The sequence below is a fragment of the Merops nubicus genome, unplaced genomic scaffold, assembly GCF_000691845.1.
Source record: "Merops nubicus isolate BGI_N331 unplaced genomic scaffold, ASM69184v1 scaffold12458, whole genome shotgun sequence".
NCBI lineage: Eukaryota > Metazoa > Chordata > Aves > Coraciiformes > Meropidae > Merops > Merops nubicus.
In genome coordinates, this window is record NW_008623750.1 from 79,197 (window position 1) to 98,519 (window position 19,323).

The 19,323-nt window shown below is 39.5% G+C and overlaps 1 protein-coding gene across 1 annotated transcript in view; it reads right to left on the reverse strand.

Moving 5' to 3' along the window:
- LOC103777625 (neuron navigator 3-like) overlaps positions 1 to 3,067 on the reverse strand; it is a 55,722-nt gene extending 52,655 nt beyond the window's left edge. Inside the window, exons 1-2 of the mRNA XM_008945183.1 lie at positions 2,948 to 3,067; positions 2,234 to 2,286 (exon numbers count right to left, since the gene is read on the reverse strand). Of these exons, the coding sequence (XP_008943431.1) occupies positions 2,234 to 2,236 (3 nt within the window). The 5' untranslated portion in view covers positions 2,237 to 2,286; positions 2,948 to 3,067. The remainder of the gene's footprint in view (positions 1 to 2,233; positions 2,287 to 2,947) is intronic.
- Positions 3,068 to 19,323: the final 16,256 nt, after the last annotated feature.

Consider the following 19,323-nt stretch of genomic DNA (forward strand, 5'->3'; position numbering starts at 1 on the left):
GCTCATGTTCTGACAAACTCTGACAGGGCATACTGCTACATACTGGCATGTGTCAAATGTAAACTAGCTTCACTACTCCTTTTTTTTTTTCCTGCACATTACAAATACCTGAGTCTGCTGCTACAAGAAGAGAACTGGCCTATCATTAACTGAGTAGGCTAACAAAACTGAGCACTGCCAAGGGAATTCACCTGAAAATGCAGTAAGATTCAGCTAGGCTAGATCAGTGACGAAACCAAGGGAAACAAACGGAGAGCAGACTCAAAACCTCGGGTCTCTGAGTTGCTCTGAGAGGAATCCTGACAAGTCTGAAATACTTTATCTTCATTACATTTACAATTTCCTAGCTCAGCTGAAGAAATCAGGACTATATAATTGGTAGGTCAAAAGGCAGGAAAAGAATCTGATCAGACTGTAGAGATAAAATAATACAGTAAAGAGACCAAATCAAAGAAGGATGAAAAAATGCATTCTATTGCTATCAAGTTAAAGTGGCTAAACATGACACCGTAGCACCGTGCAAGCAGTATCATTATACATGGGAACATTCAAAGCACCTGGTCTGAGACCCAGAGCACCTGAGACACAGTCTGAGAGATGGGCTTATGGGAGAAGGGAGACAGGTCCAAAGGGATTCCCACAGGTACTGCTGTGGCACCATGCGTTGACCATGTTTTCCCTAGAGCTCCAGAGGAGCCAGAGGTGAAACCCAGAATCCCTACGCCACATCAAGACTTACCTATCAGCATGGGAAGTACACAAATGGTGTCACGTGGCAGATGAAAACATTGCAAGAGTGAATAGTTGTCCTCTCAGCTCAGCTTTCTCTCACGGAAATAAAGCTCGACAGACATCGGAGTGGTAGGTGCCTAAGCAATTCTAGATGGTCACTAACCACTAACATAACCTCAGGAAATCATATCATTTTTCTGTGCTTTTGTCTCTTCTTGTTTGTCTTGTCTGTCTGGACTGGCAGATTTTAATGTGATTAAAGTAGAGTGGTTATCTCTCGATCTGTGTGTAATTTTAGAGTTTCAAGCTGGAGTTCCCAGCGTTCTCAGCCAGGGCCACTAGGTGCTGCTGTAATATGAGTAATAAAAATAATAACAATTATTAAGGAAATTGCATAGATGTAGTCTTACTATAGATTGTTTGAAAAAGCCAGAAAGCCAGAGAAAAACCTTTTTCTAAACCTGCATATTTTTTGAAAAGTAAGAACCAAAAGACCCAATTATTTATTTTACTGCTACTCAAAATTTTTCTTTCTACCTTTTGCAGCTTTGCAGAAAAAAAAGCTGCAAGTACCTTTCCCCTTTAAAATAATGCACTGAATAAATACTTTATTTTTGCTACTCCATTTCCATTTTTAACCCCAGATTCAGCAGTTTGCTATTATGCAAGCTTGTCCAAATCATGATACTCCCAAGTCCTTGCCAGCTACACAATCATGCACCTTATTCATGTATTATTTGGATGCAAACCGAAAGGCAAAGTCCTCAGTATGGGGGAACATGACTGGCACTGCACATCATTCAGTAAATGCATGATGATGTTATTGAATCTCAGATTTAGTACCTGCCAGTTCCACAGCCTTCTAAGGAGGCTTTACCTTATTAAATGTATTTGACTAGCCATATACACAGTTAAAGATTAATAAGACTCCATATGAATCACAATCACAAAATGCTTCTTGCCTGAGAGCATTAAAATGTCTATAAACAGCTGCCAGCTATAGCTCAGAGAGCTATATGACTAAAGTGCTATTTCTGAAAGTCTTGGAGACAGTGCATCTAACTGGACTTTTGAGTGGACAATCCAAAAGGCTATTTATATTCAAAAATAATTTGGCAAGTCTTGTTCATCAAACCAGTTTTCCAGACGCAAAGACTCCACTTAAAAATTTGTTCTTGGATTTATTGCCCTTAAAAACGGAATTAAATAAAATTGTCTGGGTCATCAGAAGAATAAGTCTGCTAAGGCAGTTCGGGGTTAATTAGAAGTGACGAAGTTTTGCTTCTGGGTTACCTCAAGACCCAAAGTTAGTGAGCACAGAAATGAAGTGACAGACACTAAGTACACGTAGACAAAAAACTACCAGTAACAGTATATGAGAATTAGGACTTTATGGTAAACATGGGACAGAATATTCACAATTTAAAAAGGTCATTATTAAAAAGCATTTTAGGAAAGTGCAGAAGTGCCAACACAGACTAAAAATATATTTTATTCTTACCATTTGAGACTGGCTCCGGGGACAGCCATTGATATCTTCAACCTTTTCATTTGCTAAACAAAAACAGTGAGGAGAAAAGCAGAAGTAAACAATGAGATAAAACTTTCCTTTCCACTCTCTGGCCAAAAGAAAAAAAAAAAAAAAAAAAGAAAAGACACAGCAATAAAGTGCACAGGGTTTTGTTGACACAGAGCTCCTTTCTAAGTAAAGCTCAGTTGTACAGTAACAACACTCCTGTTAGCAGCAGTTGCTTCCACATGCCAAATCATGCAAAGGGGGAAGTGCGAAGGAGGTCGCTGCTAATTCTTCAGCCCCTGCAAAATAACTGCTGACATGAAATCTTCCACAATTGTCTTTGCAGGGTCAGGATACAGTTTCAAGGCATCCCAGAAAGTATGAGCCACTCCAGCTAACAAAATGCACACATGGGAGACATATGGTTTAATGGAGCATTCATTTCTGACAATTCAAAGTGTGCGAGATACAGTTCTGGCCATTTAAAGTATGGTTAAACAGCCACTTCCAAACATGCTCACATAAACATATTTTTTAATTAAGACAAGGATGAACCACACAAATATCAGAGACATATGGACCCAGTCAAACTGTATTATTCAGGGTTCATCTTATTGTTAAATACATTCAGCTTGAATTATATATTCCCCCATGCAAGGAGTCAGCAGCTCCCAGTGCTTCTCTCAGCCCTGGTCTTACCGATGATCTGGATGATTTCTGCTAGCAGAACTCCATCTGCAATGTCCTGTTGCAAATCCTTGATCAACCGCTTGTGGCCAGATTTTGCTAGGTAGTGGTTAGCCCAGTCCGTGTAAATCTGCAGAGCAGAGGGGGAGGGCAAGGGGGAGAAGCAGAAGAGAGAAAAGAAGACAATAAAAATTCTTAAAACAAATGTTGGCTTGCACACCAGAGCTATTCTGGATCACATTCCCATTTAAGAAGTCAGCACCAAAGGAAACAATTTTAATGTTGTGTTTTTTACTTTTTTTTTTTTAATGGCCCCTCCCCCACCCATTCTCTGCTTTATTTTAACTTCAAATGATTCAGGCTGTTTCATGAGGGTTCAAACTTGCTGTGACCAAGCAAAATTCCCCTTATGACTATAAAGGAAACTCCTGTCGTAAATCAGTCACATCTAGTACAACTCCACCTCCCACCGTGCCTCTACCTCTGTGCATGCCCCACCAACAACTTCCACGCTCTGGGGCTGTCTAAGAGAAAGTGACAGCAGAGACATGCACCCATGTTTTGGTAAGAGTTCATCAGGTTGTGGCTGCTGATCTCCTGCCCGGCGACGCCTCTGCAACACTTTCTGCAGCACTCGCTATTTTCTGTCACGCAGGGTCAGGTCGCTTGTCCCCTCACCCACAGTTCAGCGTGCTGTAATGTGCACAGAGGAGACTGAGAGCACCAGATGTACAGTAGTCTCATCGCTGGAATTAAATTATATATGTTCTGGAAATACGCTGCGTCCTCTCTCCGCCAAAAGAGAAGGGGGAAGCGTGAGACCAAGTAGCACCAAATACTTAGCCACAGGCAGCATAAAAATGACACTTATCAACTAAAGGTTGAAAAAGAACAGCTGAACTACATCCTCCAAAATAAGGGAGGAAGAGGTGTTAAAGAGAGAGGTTAAAAGCGTATAGGTACACAGAGCATTTGCTAACACCTACAGTGTGCACACAGGGAGAACCAGATTTACTTAGGGTGAGAGAAGAGGAACAGACACCTTTACCTATGTACTGAAGGCAAAGTGCACCCCAAGACCCGCTCACGCCATCCTGGCATGTCCAGGCACTCAAAGGCAGCTGAGACTAGCAGAGATTAGTGCAGGGGTGTCACACAGCTGGAGGGTATCAGTGTCCCTTAGCAGCCAGTGCTGGCTCCCTTTTGTGGGCTATCTATGGCTTCTGTCCCCACCCCAGAAAAAAAGAACTTGTACAGAACCTCCCACTACTGTGGGATGTTACCACTGAGAGAAAGCATATATGTACAACAGCATCACTGTGGAAGTAAATATAATATCTCTATAGTCTCTGCTGAAAATATAGTTTGAAAATGTTGAAACTGCACCTCTTGCATAAAAACAATATGAGCTCACTTTATATAAACATCCTTTTATTTAACCTCAGAGACCCTTGGGATGAAGGGGTCAGAATCCCATTTTGTGAACAGAAAACCAGAGGCCCAAGTCATTAACGACTTGTTTAGTTCACCAAGGAAATCTGTGGCAGAACCAGAAAATGCAAAAGGGATACAATTCCCATTCCAGGGTGTTTCCCAGAGAACCAACATCCACTTCCAATCCAGCAGAAGTACCACCACTCAGTCCATGTTCACATGCTAAGGACTCCTTCGCCGAGTACCTTTGTCACAGATTTTCTCCCTCTTCCTTAAAAGAGACAGAGAATTATAACTTGTTTTGTCTACCCTATTTCTTCCCATATGGGAAGCAATCACCAGCTGGTTTACTGTAGCTTTCTTAACACTTTCAGAACTATAGATAACTCCACAGAACAAAAACGTGGAAGTGGATTCAGGTCTCCCATACTGAAAGAATGCTACGGTTAGGTTGGGTCCTTATTTTCTCTTCTCCACTCAGAAGTCTGTTCCAGTCACCTGTGTTTTCACTGACTGACATTCTGATTTTGGTTTGTTGTTGTTTTGTTTGGTTTTTTTTGCTATTACGGGAGAGCTACATGAAAGACTCCATTATTTAATTTTTTTTTTTAAAGTAAACTGAAGCGAAGAAAGTGTTTCTTCAACTGTGTAACTATATATAATGAATGCTAATGTGGAGTCTCTAAAGCTCGTATGAATACCTTTTTAGAACTACATGAAATCATGATGATAAAAGACACATACCACATCCATAGCATCATCTATTCCCTACTACTAGTATTTCAACTTCAGTCATTCTTCTCAAGTAATGTCTCAGAAATATTCTCTGAGCTATTACTATAAGCAGAACTATTTTTTATATTCCAATGAAACTGATCCACTGGAACACAGAGAATTTAATACTCACTAATATTATTTTAAGTTAGTGTCATATTACAAATAATACTTTACCAAGCTTTTCTTCTTTTTTCATTTGTCACACCCACACACAATCTTATGTACCAATGCTAATTTTGACTACAATTTGAACTATCCTCTCACTAAGCAGTCAGGGAAATTTCAGTCTAGCAGCTGCTTTGCAAGTATCTAGTATTCAAAGAATGGACTTCACCCACCAATCCACTCCCTTCATCATTTTCTTTTCTCATTAATTTAAAAGTGACAAGCATGACAAGAATGACAGTAGTGTTTTGTAAACACAGGTTGATAATCCACATCATACCAAAACTTTACTGATGGTCAGTATTTTGATAATCATGCAATGGTAGGAAAAAAAAAATACTGGGAGGAGGCAGTGGTAAAAGAGGAGCTTTTTCATTTCTGAAGTATTCTCAACAGAAATCAAAAAGGCAAAGACTTGTTGATGGAAATAATATAGCAAACCAACACCCACTTGGCAGTGGAACATCACATTTAATTTTCCTCTCTTTCTCTAGGGTTTACCACTTGCTTCTGTTTCCCCCCTCCCCATAGGATGCCCTCATTCATCTCATTCTTCCAGAGACCCAGCTTCTCAGGAGTCGGATGTAAGAAATGACAAGCACGTAGACAGACACATGAAGTTGTAAGAATGTACACATGCCACTATATTCTTTTTACATGGAATTCACTGATGTAAATATCATGAGAAATAGAGAATTCTCCCTCCACAGCTTTTAAGTATCATCATAACTCTACGTCCCTTAGAAATTTTATCTTTAACTCCTTGTGAAAACATAAAGCTCCAGTGTTCAGTGTCATTGTCAATACTCAGTTCACAAAGGACAGAAAACCACGCAGAACAAAAGATAAAAAAATCAGCAACTTCATAGAACAATCTGCTTTTTATGGGTGTCCCCCTTTCATTGGGTGCTGAGCACCTCGAAGGAGGAGCTGTGCATGCTCCCCTTCTTTTCAGAACTAGCAATAGATCATTCCGTCTTACACTAATTGTGCAGTAATGTTTCCCAAAAATCCTCTTATCTTAAGATTTTTCTCCGATGAGGCTGCCTCAGAGAAAAACACGCACATGAGGCTTAGTCATTGCAACACTTCCTCCCCGCTCCACTACGTGCTCCAGTAACCCTGCCCGACAGCTACACACAGGGCCAGGCTGCCGACTTACTCATTTCCTCTCCAAACCTCCTCCCCTACCATCCTCCGTGACGGGCACATCTGACCGGAGAGCCTTGGACCTCAGCGCTGGGCTCCGGCCTCTGACAGCGTCAGGGAGAGCCTCTGTCATCCGCAGCGCGGGCACCGGCCTCGGCAACGCGAGCACGGAGCAGACGCGATCCGCTGCCTGCCTGCTCCCAGCCCCGGCCCGGGGCCCGCTCGTTTAACTGCTTGCGACTGGGAACAGGATTCGGTGGGGCAACCCCAGCTCGGGCACAGCCTGCTCACGTTAACGGCAGCTTTCCCCGGCATTCCCCAACCGCTCGTCATGCTAACCTTCAGGAGAGTAGAGGAAATAAACTCTGATACCCAAATATAGTTATGAACTTCACCTCGATCCTTCACACATAGCTATACGGAGCACAGCAGAGCCGCTTGGCAGGATCCGGAATGAGACAATACACTGAATAGCACGGTAGTTTAAGGAAGTGAAAAAAAGAGAGGATCTCACAGGTTATTGCTGTTCCGAGAAAATGCTTTAATCATAAACTGTGCAATTACACATCGGGCAGTGCTATAATGAATCCTCTTTAAAATTAATACAGAAATGTTACCCCCCAAGGGACATGTCAGATGGATTTCAGAAGTACAGTCAGCCTAATGCAATAATAATGCATGACACTTTGTTAGTGTCTTTCAAGAAATCAGCTTTCCAGACACAAATGACATCACCCTCATTATTTATTTTTTCTGTAGATGTGGGGAAACTGAGGTATAAAGGTTTTCTCTGCAGGATTTTTTTTTCATTAATGTGCCTGACTCAAGGGCAAACAGAGCTAGGAATACAACACAGATATTCTGAGTTGCAATCATTTCTTCTATATGCTTTTTTATCAGGCAGTTTTATAAATAGGCTCGGTGGGAAAAAGCATATTCCAAGAATCAGGGTCCTTCTGCATGTTTTTGTTTGTTGGCTACAGAATATAGGGTTTCAGATCTGAAAATGGTCTCCTGTTGCTATCGAGAAGACAGCTTTCCATACTTAGAGTTTGCCTCTGTCGCTCCCTTATGTGCCAAAGCTGCTGCTTAGGAAGGACAACAGTTGCTGCCAACTGAGTTATGCCAAGACCTTGTGACACATTTCCATGCCATTTAGGAGGATAGGCTATATTTGAAAAATATTTAAATATTTGACCACTCTGTGAAAAAGTTTCTTTCCTAAATATATGGGAATAAACAGATAATATTCAGTTCTCATCACTGTCCTTTAAAATACTTTCTAGGAGACAACTCTATCCTCATTCATTACCACAAAGGAATTGAAATGCTGTCCCCCAGTGCTCACTTTCATCCCCTGTTCCATGCACGATACCTCTCTAATCCCTTTAAGAGCAGGAAGGCTTTTAAGAACTTCATTTATTTTTAAGAACTCCATTTCCCAAAAGGAATCTGCAGGCGACACCAAGTTTCCCACAGATTTCTCTTTCTTCTTTATCTTGTAGAAAACAAGAGTCAAAGAAACGGAAGGAAAACTTACCTATTACAAAAGATGTTGCTAGCAGTATACCTGGGTTGCAATGGTTCACAGCAGTATACAGCACTACTTTTTAGCACAGCAGGATTCTGACTTTTATTCTGTGTTTGGATTATATCAATATGTTTCATAAGCCTTTTCTTTTTCTTTTAAAAAAAATTCGAATAAAGGAAAATTAAACTATTAAAAAGCCCCAATAGTAGAATTTTAACAGTCAGCCAAAGTGGAAATGTGGCATTGTTCACTTAATAAAAAGGCTATGTGACTTGCTAGTGCAATGTATTTACTCTGCTCAAAATGTTGCCATTGGAGACAACTGATAGTTGATGGCACTTAGAGCTTTTCAACCATAGATGCTCATGAAGTCATGCTTGTAGAAGAAGAGATTGATCACTTGTTTCTGTTGTTCTCCAGTATGCTATGAAATGGGCCATAGAGGCGGTATATCTATGTCCTGGGCGCTTTTCCAGTGTGTGGCCTACCCCAGATGCTGAATACACCCTAGAGCCTACATAACAGTCCCAGAGTCCCTGATGAAGAGGATTTGCCAGAGGAAAGGGCACGACCACAACTCTATTTCAACGTAGCTATTCTTGGCAATTAGATTGTGGGTAGGAAAACACATGTTGTAGTGTTGCTGAAGCAGTTTGCATTTATAAAGAGAAGCTGGGGAGCGCATTACTCAGTGTTGGAATAGAGTGAGGACACTGGACTGCAATGAGATACCTTTCTCCTTCCCACTGCCACGGCACTAAGGAAAATGTAACTGGAAGGCAGAGTCTGACCTTTTAAATATTTTCTTATTGAAGGTTATTTCTCTGGGTTGCAAAAGAATAATTTATTATTTTCAGTGATTCACTTAGCAAGGAAAAGGGCTAACTTTGAAAACAATGGCTCACTTTTAGACTGCCATGCAAGATAGAGCAAGCATCCAATTTATGTCCGGATTTAGCTGACTATAGAAAACACGCTGTAAATAATTTGCTATAAAGTAAAGGTGAGGTCTGGGGGGTGGCACTTCTTGTAACATTAAACAAATTATACGAGAAAGAAAAATGTATACACAAAAATACATGGTCAGAAAATGAAACTAGAATGACTTAAATTATAAGCAAAATGGAAGCCAATGCGTTTCATCTAACAAAATTAAATGAGTACTAAATGACATTCTACAAACCCCGTTTCTGAATCCCCCTGAGCAAATAAGAACAATTATGAGTTAAGGAATAGAAATCATCTAGAGGAATACATACCAATTAACCAAAATGTCAGAATTCTTGTAGTACGAGTCTATTTTGTAAATAGCAGCATGTATCCATCAACAGTACTCAGTAATTTTCAGATAAAAATACAATTAAATAACACTCCACTAATTGCAGCTAAGAAAATGAATAGAAACAATTCTCTTCAACAATCATTGGCAAGCTTTAGATGACTTACTTAGCTTTAAGAGGTCTTGTTTATAATTCCAAGTTTCACTGACAGTTTGTGATCTAATCACCCAAGTAACATTTTTACTGACTTACTGTGCTCTCTTTCTTCCCATTTCTTACCAAATCCCAACTCAGAAGTAAGATAATACATGTATTTGAGACCAATATTCACCAATGGTACAGGGGCAAGACATTTGATGCATTTGTGCCAGATGAAAAGTAACAGTACACGTCTTTGCATGTGTATATGCATGTAAGGTTTGCTAAGTGATTTGTATATTCCACAGTTAAAGACCCAACACGTTACAGAATTAAATAACTCTTTCATCCTTTGAAAAGTATCACACCGATTTGCTTTACACTTTAATCATATAGTTTTGCTTGCCAGTTCACTGCAGCTATTTTTCAGTTCTGTGCAATAGCAATAAAATACCACAGGAAGGAGCCAGATACTCATCCTGCAGCTTCAGAAGCCCCAACCAGACAGCTGCCTCTCTGCAGACTTGCTCTGCTGGGAGGCAACACTTGTTAAGGGAGCAACACCACCACAGTTATTAATATTGGCCTCGGGCTTCATGAATTAAGAGGAGACAATACTAAGTACCACCCAGAGCAATCCTCCAAAACAGCCAGCCTTGAGACTTTCTGTTATAAATACGCCATATACCTGCCTGTACAACTTTGAAATTATTTCTTAGACATATTTTTTTAACTTTAAAGTATATTTCAGCATCTGTTTAGTAAAAATACAATAAAATACAGGACCTATTATTCAATACAGCTTTTACAAAAAGCATTGATTACAACCAATATCTCGGTTAATTTTCTTAGAGTGAGGAAGACCAGGATTTTCTGTTGGACGTGTGTTACACCTAGAGATACCACTCAGGTGAGTCTGTCTTGTCATTTTAGTTCAGATAAGGAGTAGGCTTCTAAAGGCAGTCTCCTATCACTTGCTGTGCTCTCTTAGAGATCCTTTTCACATTAAATGAACCAGAGAGATGAGCTTCAAGAACACACAGTACACTCCATTCACTAACCAGTATTCAGTCCATGCAACAAAATGAGATCTAATCCAAGTAACCCTCCACCCCCCAAAATGTGTACATTAGAGATCCTAGATCCTTAATACCAAACTCGTTTTCCCTACAAATGTTGACATATGTGTGCCTTGGAAGTGATGTGGGAGAGGGAAGATGTGACAGAAAAAGCTGCTGACTGTCCTACGTAGAGAGAAATACACCAAGATGCTTCTGTAGGCTGGCGTGATGCTATAGTAGTGTCAAATGAAAGGGGAGGACACGTTTTGGTCTTGAAAGTGGTGATGTGTGAAGAAATTAATCTGACCAAAAGGACAATGCCAGCATTCTCAAATACAAATAAATGAGCTGAAATATACAGATTTGCCTCTTTCTCCTACATGTGCATGCACATGAACAACATCCAAGCCTGCCCAAACTTGAGTCATGGTTGTCTCTGATAGTTCCTGACCAAAGACATCTCTCTTGGAAGAAACAGGTGATCTGGGAAGGTGTACCAGTGCCTGTCCAAAGGAAGAAGGGTAAGAAGAAGGCCATATTTCTACTCATCTGGGCACACAGAATACAGTGATGGTCCTCTGCACCAGAGGTCCCATTCCATTCTCCTGAATAAGACTTCTTACACTCTAAGCTTGTATGACTCTTACATCTCATGTCCTGTCAATGCCAGGATAAGTTTCATAACTAGTCCTATATTCACACCAATAAACCCATAGTAAGCAAATGTAAGATTTCTGTAAAGGAGAAAAGGAATTGAATTTGCACAGGTTTCCTTTTGAGCTCATCAATATTGTGGTAACACAGAAGAACAGATAAAAAATTCTCATACTTGAGTGGAAATCAAGACATAATTTTCAGAACAAAAACATCCTTTTTTGTTTGTTTGTTTGTTTGTTGATTCTTTTAATTGACAAGCAATACCACTCTTGGTATCATCCAGACCATTCCTGGATGGAGCAGAGCAAGCACATGCCTTAGCAAAGCAGCAACAGGGCTCCTCACATGGAGCTGAGGAGATTCCACTGTGAAACTACTCCAGATTTTCCATCAAAGCTCATTTTAAGGATTTATAACTTGGACTGAGACATTCTTTCCACACTGTGATTTGGCATTAAAGAACTTGGCCCAGGGATCAAAATAACCCTCTTTTCCAGCACTTCTTTTTAAGTGTGGGAAAGCAAATTTCTGATATGTAAAGATGCAAAAATATTAAGACATACTTTTGTTCTTTTGTTGCAAGAAAACAGTGGCAAGTAAGACCACAACTAACTTTAAATATAAAGTCTCCATCTAGCTTGTGCTTTTTGAGGCTTAGAAACTGATTGAATTGTCTGGTTTCCTCTCATGTGGAAGAATGGCTTTGCAAATGAAAATAAACAAAATAAAACGGTTTGCTTTCTGCGCTGCATATTTTATAACAAGACACTTTAAACTCCTGCTTCATTTTCTTCTGGCCTTTGATGTTTAAAAGTTGTTTGTCACCAACTCCATAATTTTAATATCAATAAATGTGTTGCACATTCAGCACACCAGTCAGGTGCCAAAGGTAACACAAGTTTTATATTAAGTAAATATGTTAATGATTTCAAGCATAAATGGTCTGGGCCTCTTCTTACTGCCATTAATTTCTGCTAAAACAGATCTTGGTCATGAATGTGTGAGTGATAATGGCCATGTGTTGGCAAGCATTTTGCCTTTTGCTACCTAGCTGAAGCTTAGGGACATGAAATTATGCTTACACAGATGACAGCCTATATGCTTATTTCTTCAGTTCAAGAAATACAAAACAGTGGTTTAGGACTTGAAAGACTAAGAATGCAGCTCACTACAATAAAAATACCAGTTTGGAATTCGTTTCCCTTTCATCGTCATGGAAAGCACTGCCCATTCATAAAAGTCTGCCCATTCTGATTATAATACTTAAATTAGCAATCATCCAGGATAACAAAGTTTATGTGTGAAGTAAACTTTACCAGACAGTAACCTTAAATAACAAGGAGAAGATAATAATCTTACCATAGTTTTTGGCAACAGAAGACTTTTTATCCCAAATGAGATTAAACATTATATTCGTCCTAATTTCTTAACATTGACCCATTTCACATCAGCTTTTGTAACACAACCAAAGGTGAAAGGGCCAAACAACAGGAAGAAAAAGGCTCTAGATTGCTACTAAAAATGTTCTGAACACTGCTACTTTCTACTATAAAAGGGGAGATTTGCCTGAACACCTCTAAATGAGGGCTCTGGCTGCACATCACATGGAAAGAAGCAGTATCTTAAAAAAGGAGGTCCCTATGACCTAGGGACTGTGTTTAAATGTGTTCAATCTCCCATGTAAATTTTCTAACATGCGTCCCACCTTCTGAGTTCTGCTACACACTTCTGTAGGACTACACCACTAAACAAAGCAACATCAAAGAGACATGATTCATCACTTGAAAATTTTCTACCTCCTATTTACCTTTGAAGACAACAAAAAAATGCCTCTTAGCTCGGTATTAAAATAGCAGCCTCAAGGTCCTTACTCCATGCCCTTCACCAAAAAAAAAAAAAAAAAAAAAAAAAAAAAAAAAAAAAGGAAAACAAATCTAGCAACAGAGAAAAGAGAAATGACCAGATGATGCGAGACTGAAAGCTGGAAACAGTTCCTAAAACAGTTCCTAGTCCTGGACATACATGCGAACCGAATGGCCTGTCATCACTGAATCCAGGCACAGACATATGCCTTTAAACAGAATGCAAGTCAAATGATCTGCTACATATCTGGAAGAGCAAGAAGCTGATACCTGAAGAAGAGAAAGGTCTTGAGAGAGCGGTGTGAAAGTGGAGACTCAGCAGCTATCTGACATTTTCCCTTTTGCTTTCCCCGATAGCCACCACCTGATGCATAAGTACAAATGGTACTATCACCTCTAGGCATACAAGGGTTTTTCTGCTCCAAGGCCAAACCCTTATCTCTTATGACAAAAAACAGTCGGTACTTTTGTGTTTGAGGTCTGTTCTCTGGAGCCTCGTGACTGGCCCTACACAGGGGCATGTATCATCCTTTTCCTCAAGGGACGGCTCTCTGCATCTGCAACTCTTCACTCACTGTCCTATGCTTCCTTTTAAAATGCGCACTGCAGTGATACCCCTGAGTCTTGGATAACAGATTAGAAATGAAGGATAGGGATTGACTAGCTCACTTTAAAGGGCCACTGACTTTAAATTTAATTAAATCCATATCTTCTACCTCCCACATAATCACCCCCTGGGACTAAAGGCTTCTGAAAAGGATTAGGAAGGGGATACTCTCACTGCAGCCACACCACTATGCAGAAAATAATTCAAGATTTAGGAAGCTGTGAGCAGGAAGCAGAGGATGAAAACGAAAAGGACTCAGTGAAAACACAAACAAATAACTCTTCTAGCTAGAGAGTATAGCACTCACTTTGGGCAGAGAAGGTTGTGCTCCAGCCTTTCTTTCCAAGAGCCTTTCTGTGTTTTGTCCTAGCACAAGTAAGAAACAGAAATAAACCTAGTAAAAGTAGCATCATGTCTCAAATGAGCCCCTAAACTAGTAGCCTACTACCTTGTGTCTCATCCCATATTATGCTCAGTTGTTTTCTCAGACTGTGGTTCAGGATGGCACTAATGGCACCCCTAGCTCCTCAGGTAGCTCTGTCTAAGAGGCCTGGCAGCTCAGGAGAGCCCATACAGCTGCTTTACTCATACAAAAGCATGTGGAGTATTACTTTGGGGACTTCCACTGACAGCTCTCCATTTAGTCTACTTTTCAGAACAAGCAAAACTGCTTTTTCTGACCCAGTACCCTTCTAACTCCCTGATAAAATAAGAAGTAAGACAACTTAATCATGCTTGCTTTTTTTTTTTTCCCCTTTTTTTTTTTCAACAGATGATAATTATTGCAATGAATAATAAATATTTCATTCTGGAATACTGGAGGGATTTTTGCCAGCTCTGACTTTTTGTTACAGTAGGCAGGTGCTTATTTCACCTGCCCTTTACATAAACCTTGACTTTGTTGAGCCAACACAGCTTATAAGCATTCTCAGAAGTACAATTTCACGTTTGTACAGATCCTTAATGTGAAAACCTGGGATGGCTATGGATGGACAAGTGCTGCCAAAAAAGACAGCTGCTGAGTGGGAGTTCTTAGGATGAGAATGATGGATATAGGCACCTAAAATGCAAGTGAGGTAGGTCATAAGAACAGAAATTCTTTGGGGGTGGAGGAAAGGTCTCTTATTTCAGGAATTACTGTAGAAAGGATATCCTTTGTTAGAAATCAAATAATTTGCTACTTTATTTCATGCATAAAATAAGTATAGAGCAAAACAGTCCTTAAACCAAGTCTTTCCTTACATTTTTACCACCATTCTTGAAGGCTTCTGATAAGAGAGGACTGCCTTTTTTAGTAGGACATGTTGAAGGTCTCTAATTTCTGATGGAAATGAAAGGAGAAATGCTTTGGCGGAACTTCCTGAAAACATAGAGAACCCTAATGCATTTTTAATATTTTTTTTTAAGAATTTATGCATTTGGGAACTAGAAGCTGGAAAGTGAAGTTTGAAATTTTATCAAACCTCTCAATTTATGCAGTCCCATAGAAAAGCTTCTTAAACATTACACCAGATGGCTTTTTTCTTAACTTCCTTGAGCAGGTTCATGTTACTTCACTATCAGTAATAAATTCCCATACTTACATCAATGCTTCATTTTATGTTACTGTCATTATCTTGTTACAGGTTATAATGGTATTTGCATTATCTGCCTAATAATTATTCCTGAGTCACAGCAGTAAAACTCTTTTAAGTCTCAAGCTCTGATCTAGAATCTGCTGAAAAAAAATTCATCTGTGTCTCTTTGATTGAAAAAGATGTTCCATACATTACAGAAGAATGAAAGCGGGCCAATGTCTTTCCTAGTGTGGGTTTTACAGTAAAACAATCCTAACTCAGCTAGATAGATTTAAGTGAGTCTCTCCCCAAATATTATTTGTATATAAATCCCCATACTGTGTAGATAAATGTACTGTATTTTTTCAACTTCAAATCTGCAGACGTTAGTTAACAGTTAGCTATGCCACAGTGCAGAACAGGTGACTTTGGTACATGCAAAACAAACTTGCAGGATTTGGATAAAAAGGAACACTGTAAAATGAATGAAAATACTGTAGTAAGAGACATACTCTAGCATATGGAGGATAAAGCGTCTTGCACTGTAAGACATTTGAAAATATTACACTCTAAAATTAGTATTTATAATGTTTTCAGTGATACAACACACTCCTGGACACAATTATCTTAAGAATAGGATATCTCCGTTAATTGCGTTAGCATGCTCCAAATTCCAGCCACACAACAGCCACAGTGATAGAGAGGGCACATGACAATACTGCATAATCAGCCTTGCAATGATGTTCAACAAAAAAAACCATCCATGGGATAAAGAACCCGTTTGAATTTATCTGATGTGAAGCAAAAGTTATTTAAAAATGGTAGCAAGCACATATGATTTTGTATTGTCCACTCTTGGCAAAACAGGTGCTTATCCGTTTAATGGGCACTTGATTTTACACAAGAGGTTCACAGATGTCCTCCAGCAGTTACTAGGTAAAACTTAGTTTTTAAAAAGCGCAAAACCCTCTCTATCCTACACTTTGAATTTGGATGGATTGTTTATCCTCTGCTATGAAAACCTAATGACCCAAGAAGAAAGCCAGGACTTGAGAAAATTTCTTAAATCCACAGGTAGAAGGTATGGCTATCATCTAATTGGTTTAGCTATATATATTCCAGTCATGGAATACACACTATATAGTCAGAGTTCACAAAGAATCTTACAACGGAACGAACAGAAAACCCATGTGCAGAGACACTGTGAAAATTAGAGGATATATGATGCTGGAGCACAACTTGTAGAGTTGTGCAAGTCCTCTGCTATGTGCGCACCCCTCTTGGAGCCCTTTGTGGGAACATGCAGTATAAACACCTCAGACTAGTTATGCCTAGCCCAGTTCCTTATACCGTTTGTTGAACTGACTGGACCATCTGAATTTGGCACAAGACAGCTTTTTCTGTGGAAAGCTTTCAGAATTTCAGTTTTCAAGGAAATCCAAACGCTTCTAAACAAATGTCATATATTTATTCACTCAAAGTCAGGAGGTAGAACAAAGGCTTAAAGCAACAGTTTTCTTTTTTTTCCACTGCCTAAGTTTTCCATGTTCCTTGAAAGCATTTGTAAAGTCACTTAAGGCTGTTCTCCATTCCTGGCTGGAAGGTACTGGTCCTTGGCCTCTTGTCACTGTGACCATGGAGTTTTTAGAGACACAGTGTGGCCTAGCCCACTCCAAACCTGCACACGTGCCCCTCATGGGGACAATGGCCTCTTAGACCCTGAAGCAGTGAATGGGGGTCCTGGAACTTCAGGCCTTCTATATCCATCCCTCCTGAGTGAGCAGACTGGAAGTGCTCTGTCCCTTTGAACACCACATCTGCTTTTGTAAAACGTCTCAGCAACCTTTTAGAAAAAGTATTTATCCTATTTGTGTCCTTCTGTACCTACTAGCTCTTAGTGATTTTGCTTCTCCTGTCTAGCATCACCATCTTTAAGCTTTAGAATGTCCTTTGATCTTACTCTCTTCGCTCAGCTTTGGGAAGAGCAAATTGCCCTCAGCCTAGAGAGAACCAAGACATAAAATATCTCCTAATAGTTACTTCTCCTACTTTTTTACATGAAAGATTATTTTGCCTTTACTATGCCTTTGTCATTTTGTTTCATTACCATATTTATTAAGGCAATATGAGAGACAAACACTATTTAAAAAAGCACCCTATATCTGTAACTACTTAGCAGCAGATATTCAAGTCTTGACATTTTCAAGTCAAAAGCAGTAAACAGCATGTAAATATAGAAAGCACCTAAAAGATAAGAATTAAAACAAACAACACCATTTCTCATTATATTTTTCTCTGATGAGAAAGTTCAAGAGCCCTGGCACTGCAGTGAGGACAGAACTTAAAATTTGGTCTTGCCTTTAAGCTGGAATAAGATTTGCTCTCAAACACTTTGCTCACCTCAAAATATCTTCCTGTAGAACTGTTTTGATTTCTGCATAGTAACACAAGCCTACTTACAGTAAGTATTTTGTTCTGCTACTTTTCACAGATGTCTTAAAATGCATTCCACTGATTCATGCAGGTCTGTTGTATGATGTGTAAATCTTAACACAAGGAGGGAGCATTTCATATGTTACCAAATAACTGAGAATTGAGAAAGAAAAGCATTAGGAAAGAAGATATCCTTTCATCAAAGATCCTTATATCAAATGTTTCATTACTGCTTTTTTCCCTTATGAGAGCAGGCTGTGATCTTTTAAGATGTCTCTCCGAAGGTATCTCTAAATTAAGAAATAAGGTATACCTCTAAGAGACAGCTAAGCATACAGTTTTTGCTTGGAGCAAAGGCAAATGTGAGGCCTCTCAGAGATTCAAATACGTTTGACAGAATAACTGTTAACATTGTTTGGGTTGAGATGATGGACAAAGAAACACAAAAAAAGAGCTGACTAGAAGAAGCAGAGACAAAACTCAGGAACACAAAAACCACTGCAGAAAACAAAACAAAACAAAACAAAACACAGAATAACCTGAATAGCATCAATGTGCAGAATAAATAAACATTTAATGTTAAGGTTATGGCTGAAACAATCCCAGGATAAGGGCAAGGAGATTGCCTCAGATTTCTTTTTTTCCTCTTAATATAGAAGGGTGTCCTAAGTCCACGTAAGGCAGAAAACAGCATTTAAAAAGTCTAAGTTTATTCCCTTCTGCTGGCAATAGTCTACTAAAATCTGAAATTTTTACTAGCTGTTCAATTCAAAAGGTTAGCAATGTACTTCAGTAAGTCCATTTACCAGCAGAACACCCAATATCCTCTTGTCAAGCACAGGTGAGATCCTCCTCACTTCCATCAAGAATGTCCAACTGCAGTATATAATGATGCAAAAAATAAATAACACCCCTCTCCTCAGAAAGGAGTTAAAACACATTCATCTGTTTTCAGTTGGATCCTTCACAAAAATTTCTGGCATTTGGCCTCCTCCTACCTGTACCACAAGAAATCAGAGTTCCATTGAATACAACTTATAAACACAAGGATTTTTTTGACTTAGTGTAAGAACTAGGCCCTGGAGGTAAACAAAAAAAAAAACCAAACCATATCTCCCTTTGCTTCTGCTGCACAAATGGAAGTGTTCATCACAGCTTATTGTAAGTTTATGGTACTAATGAGTATCTGATGGTCTGTCTTGCCTGTAGATACTTTAAAAGCTGATTTTTTTCTACATTGGATAAATTGATTCACTAATGCAATTTCAAAACTTCATGCTGACCTAATCCTTTTTCATGTAGAATTAGGTGGTGTGAACTGCTATCCCTAACACCATCAAAAACAACATCAAAATCATTCAAGGCAGGCAGAGGAAACCAAACAGTCCTAGAAGCACAGGAAAAGCTGGGAAGGGAGCTCCTGGGATGAGGGATGGCACTGAGGATGCAGAGTGACTCAGGGGAAGCACTGAGGTTCAGGATATGCAGTGACTAACCATCACTGGTTGGTGGGGAAGGAATGTCATCTCCCACCCCCACATCACATGAGTCACTCATCCCAGAGCTTAATGACTCCAAGGATGGGATATATAGAAAGAAACAGAGCACAGCAGATTCCAATCCCAACCATTTTACTTTTTGTGAAATATGTGCAAATTTGCCTGTTGATTTCTACTGGAGCAAGACTGAATTGAAAATGGCTCCTGCAGAGGAAGAGCAGGAATCAGCAAAGCAGGAG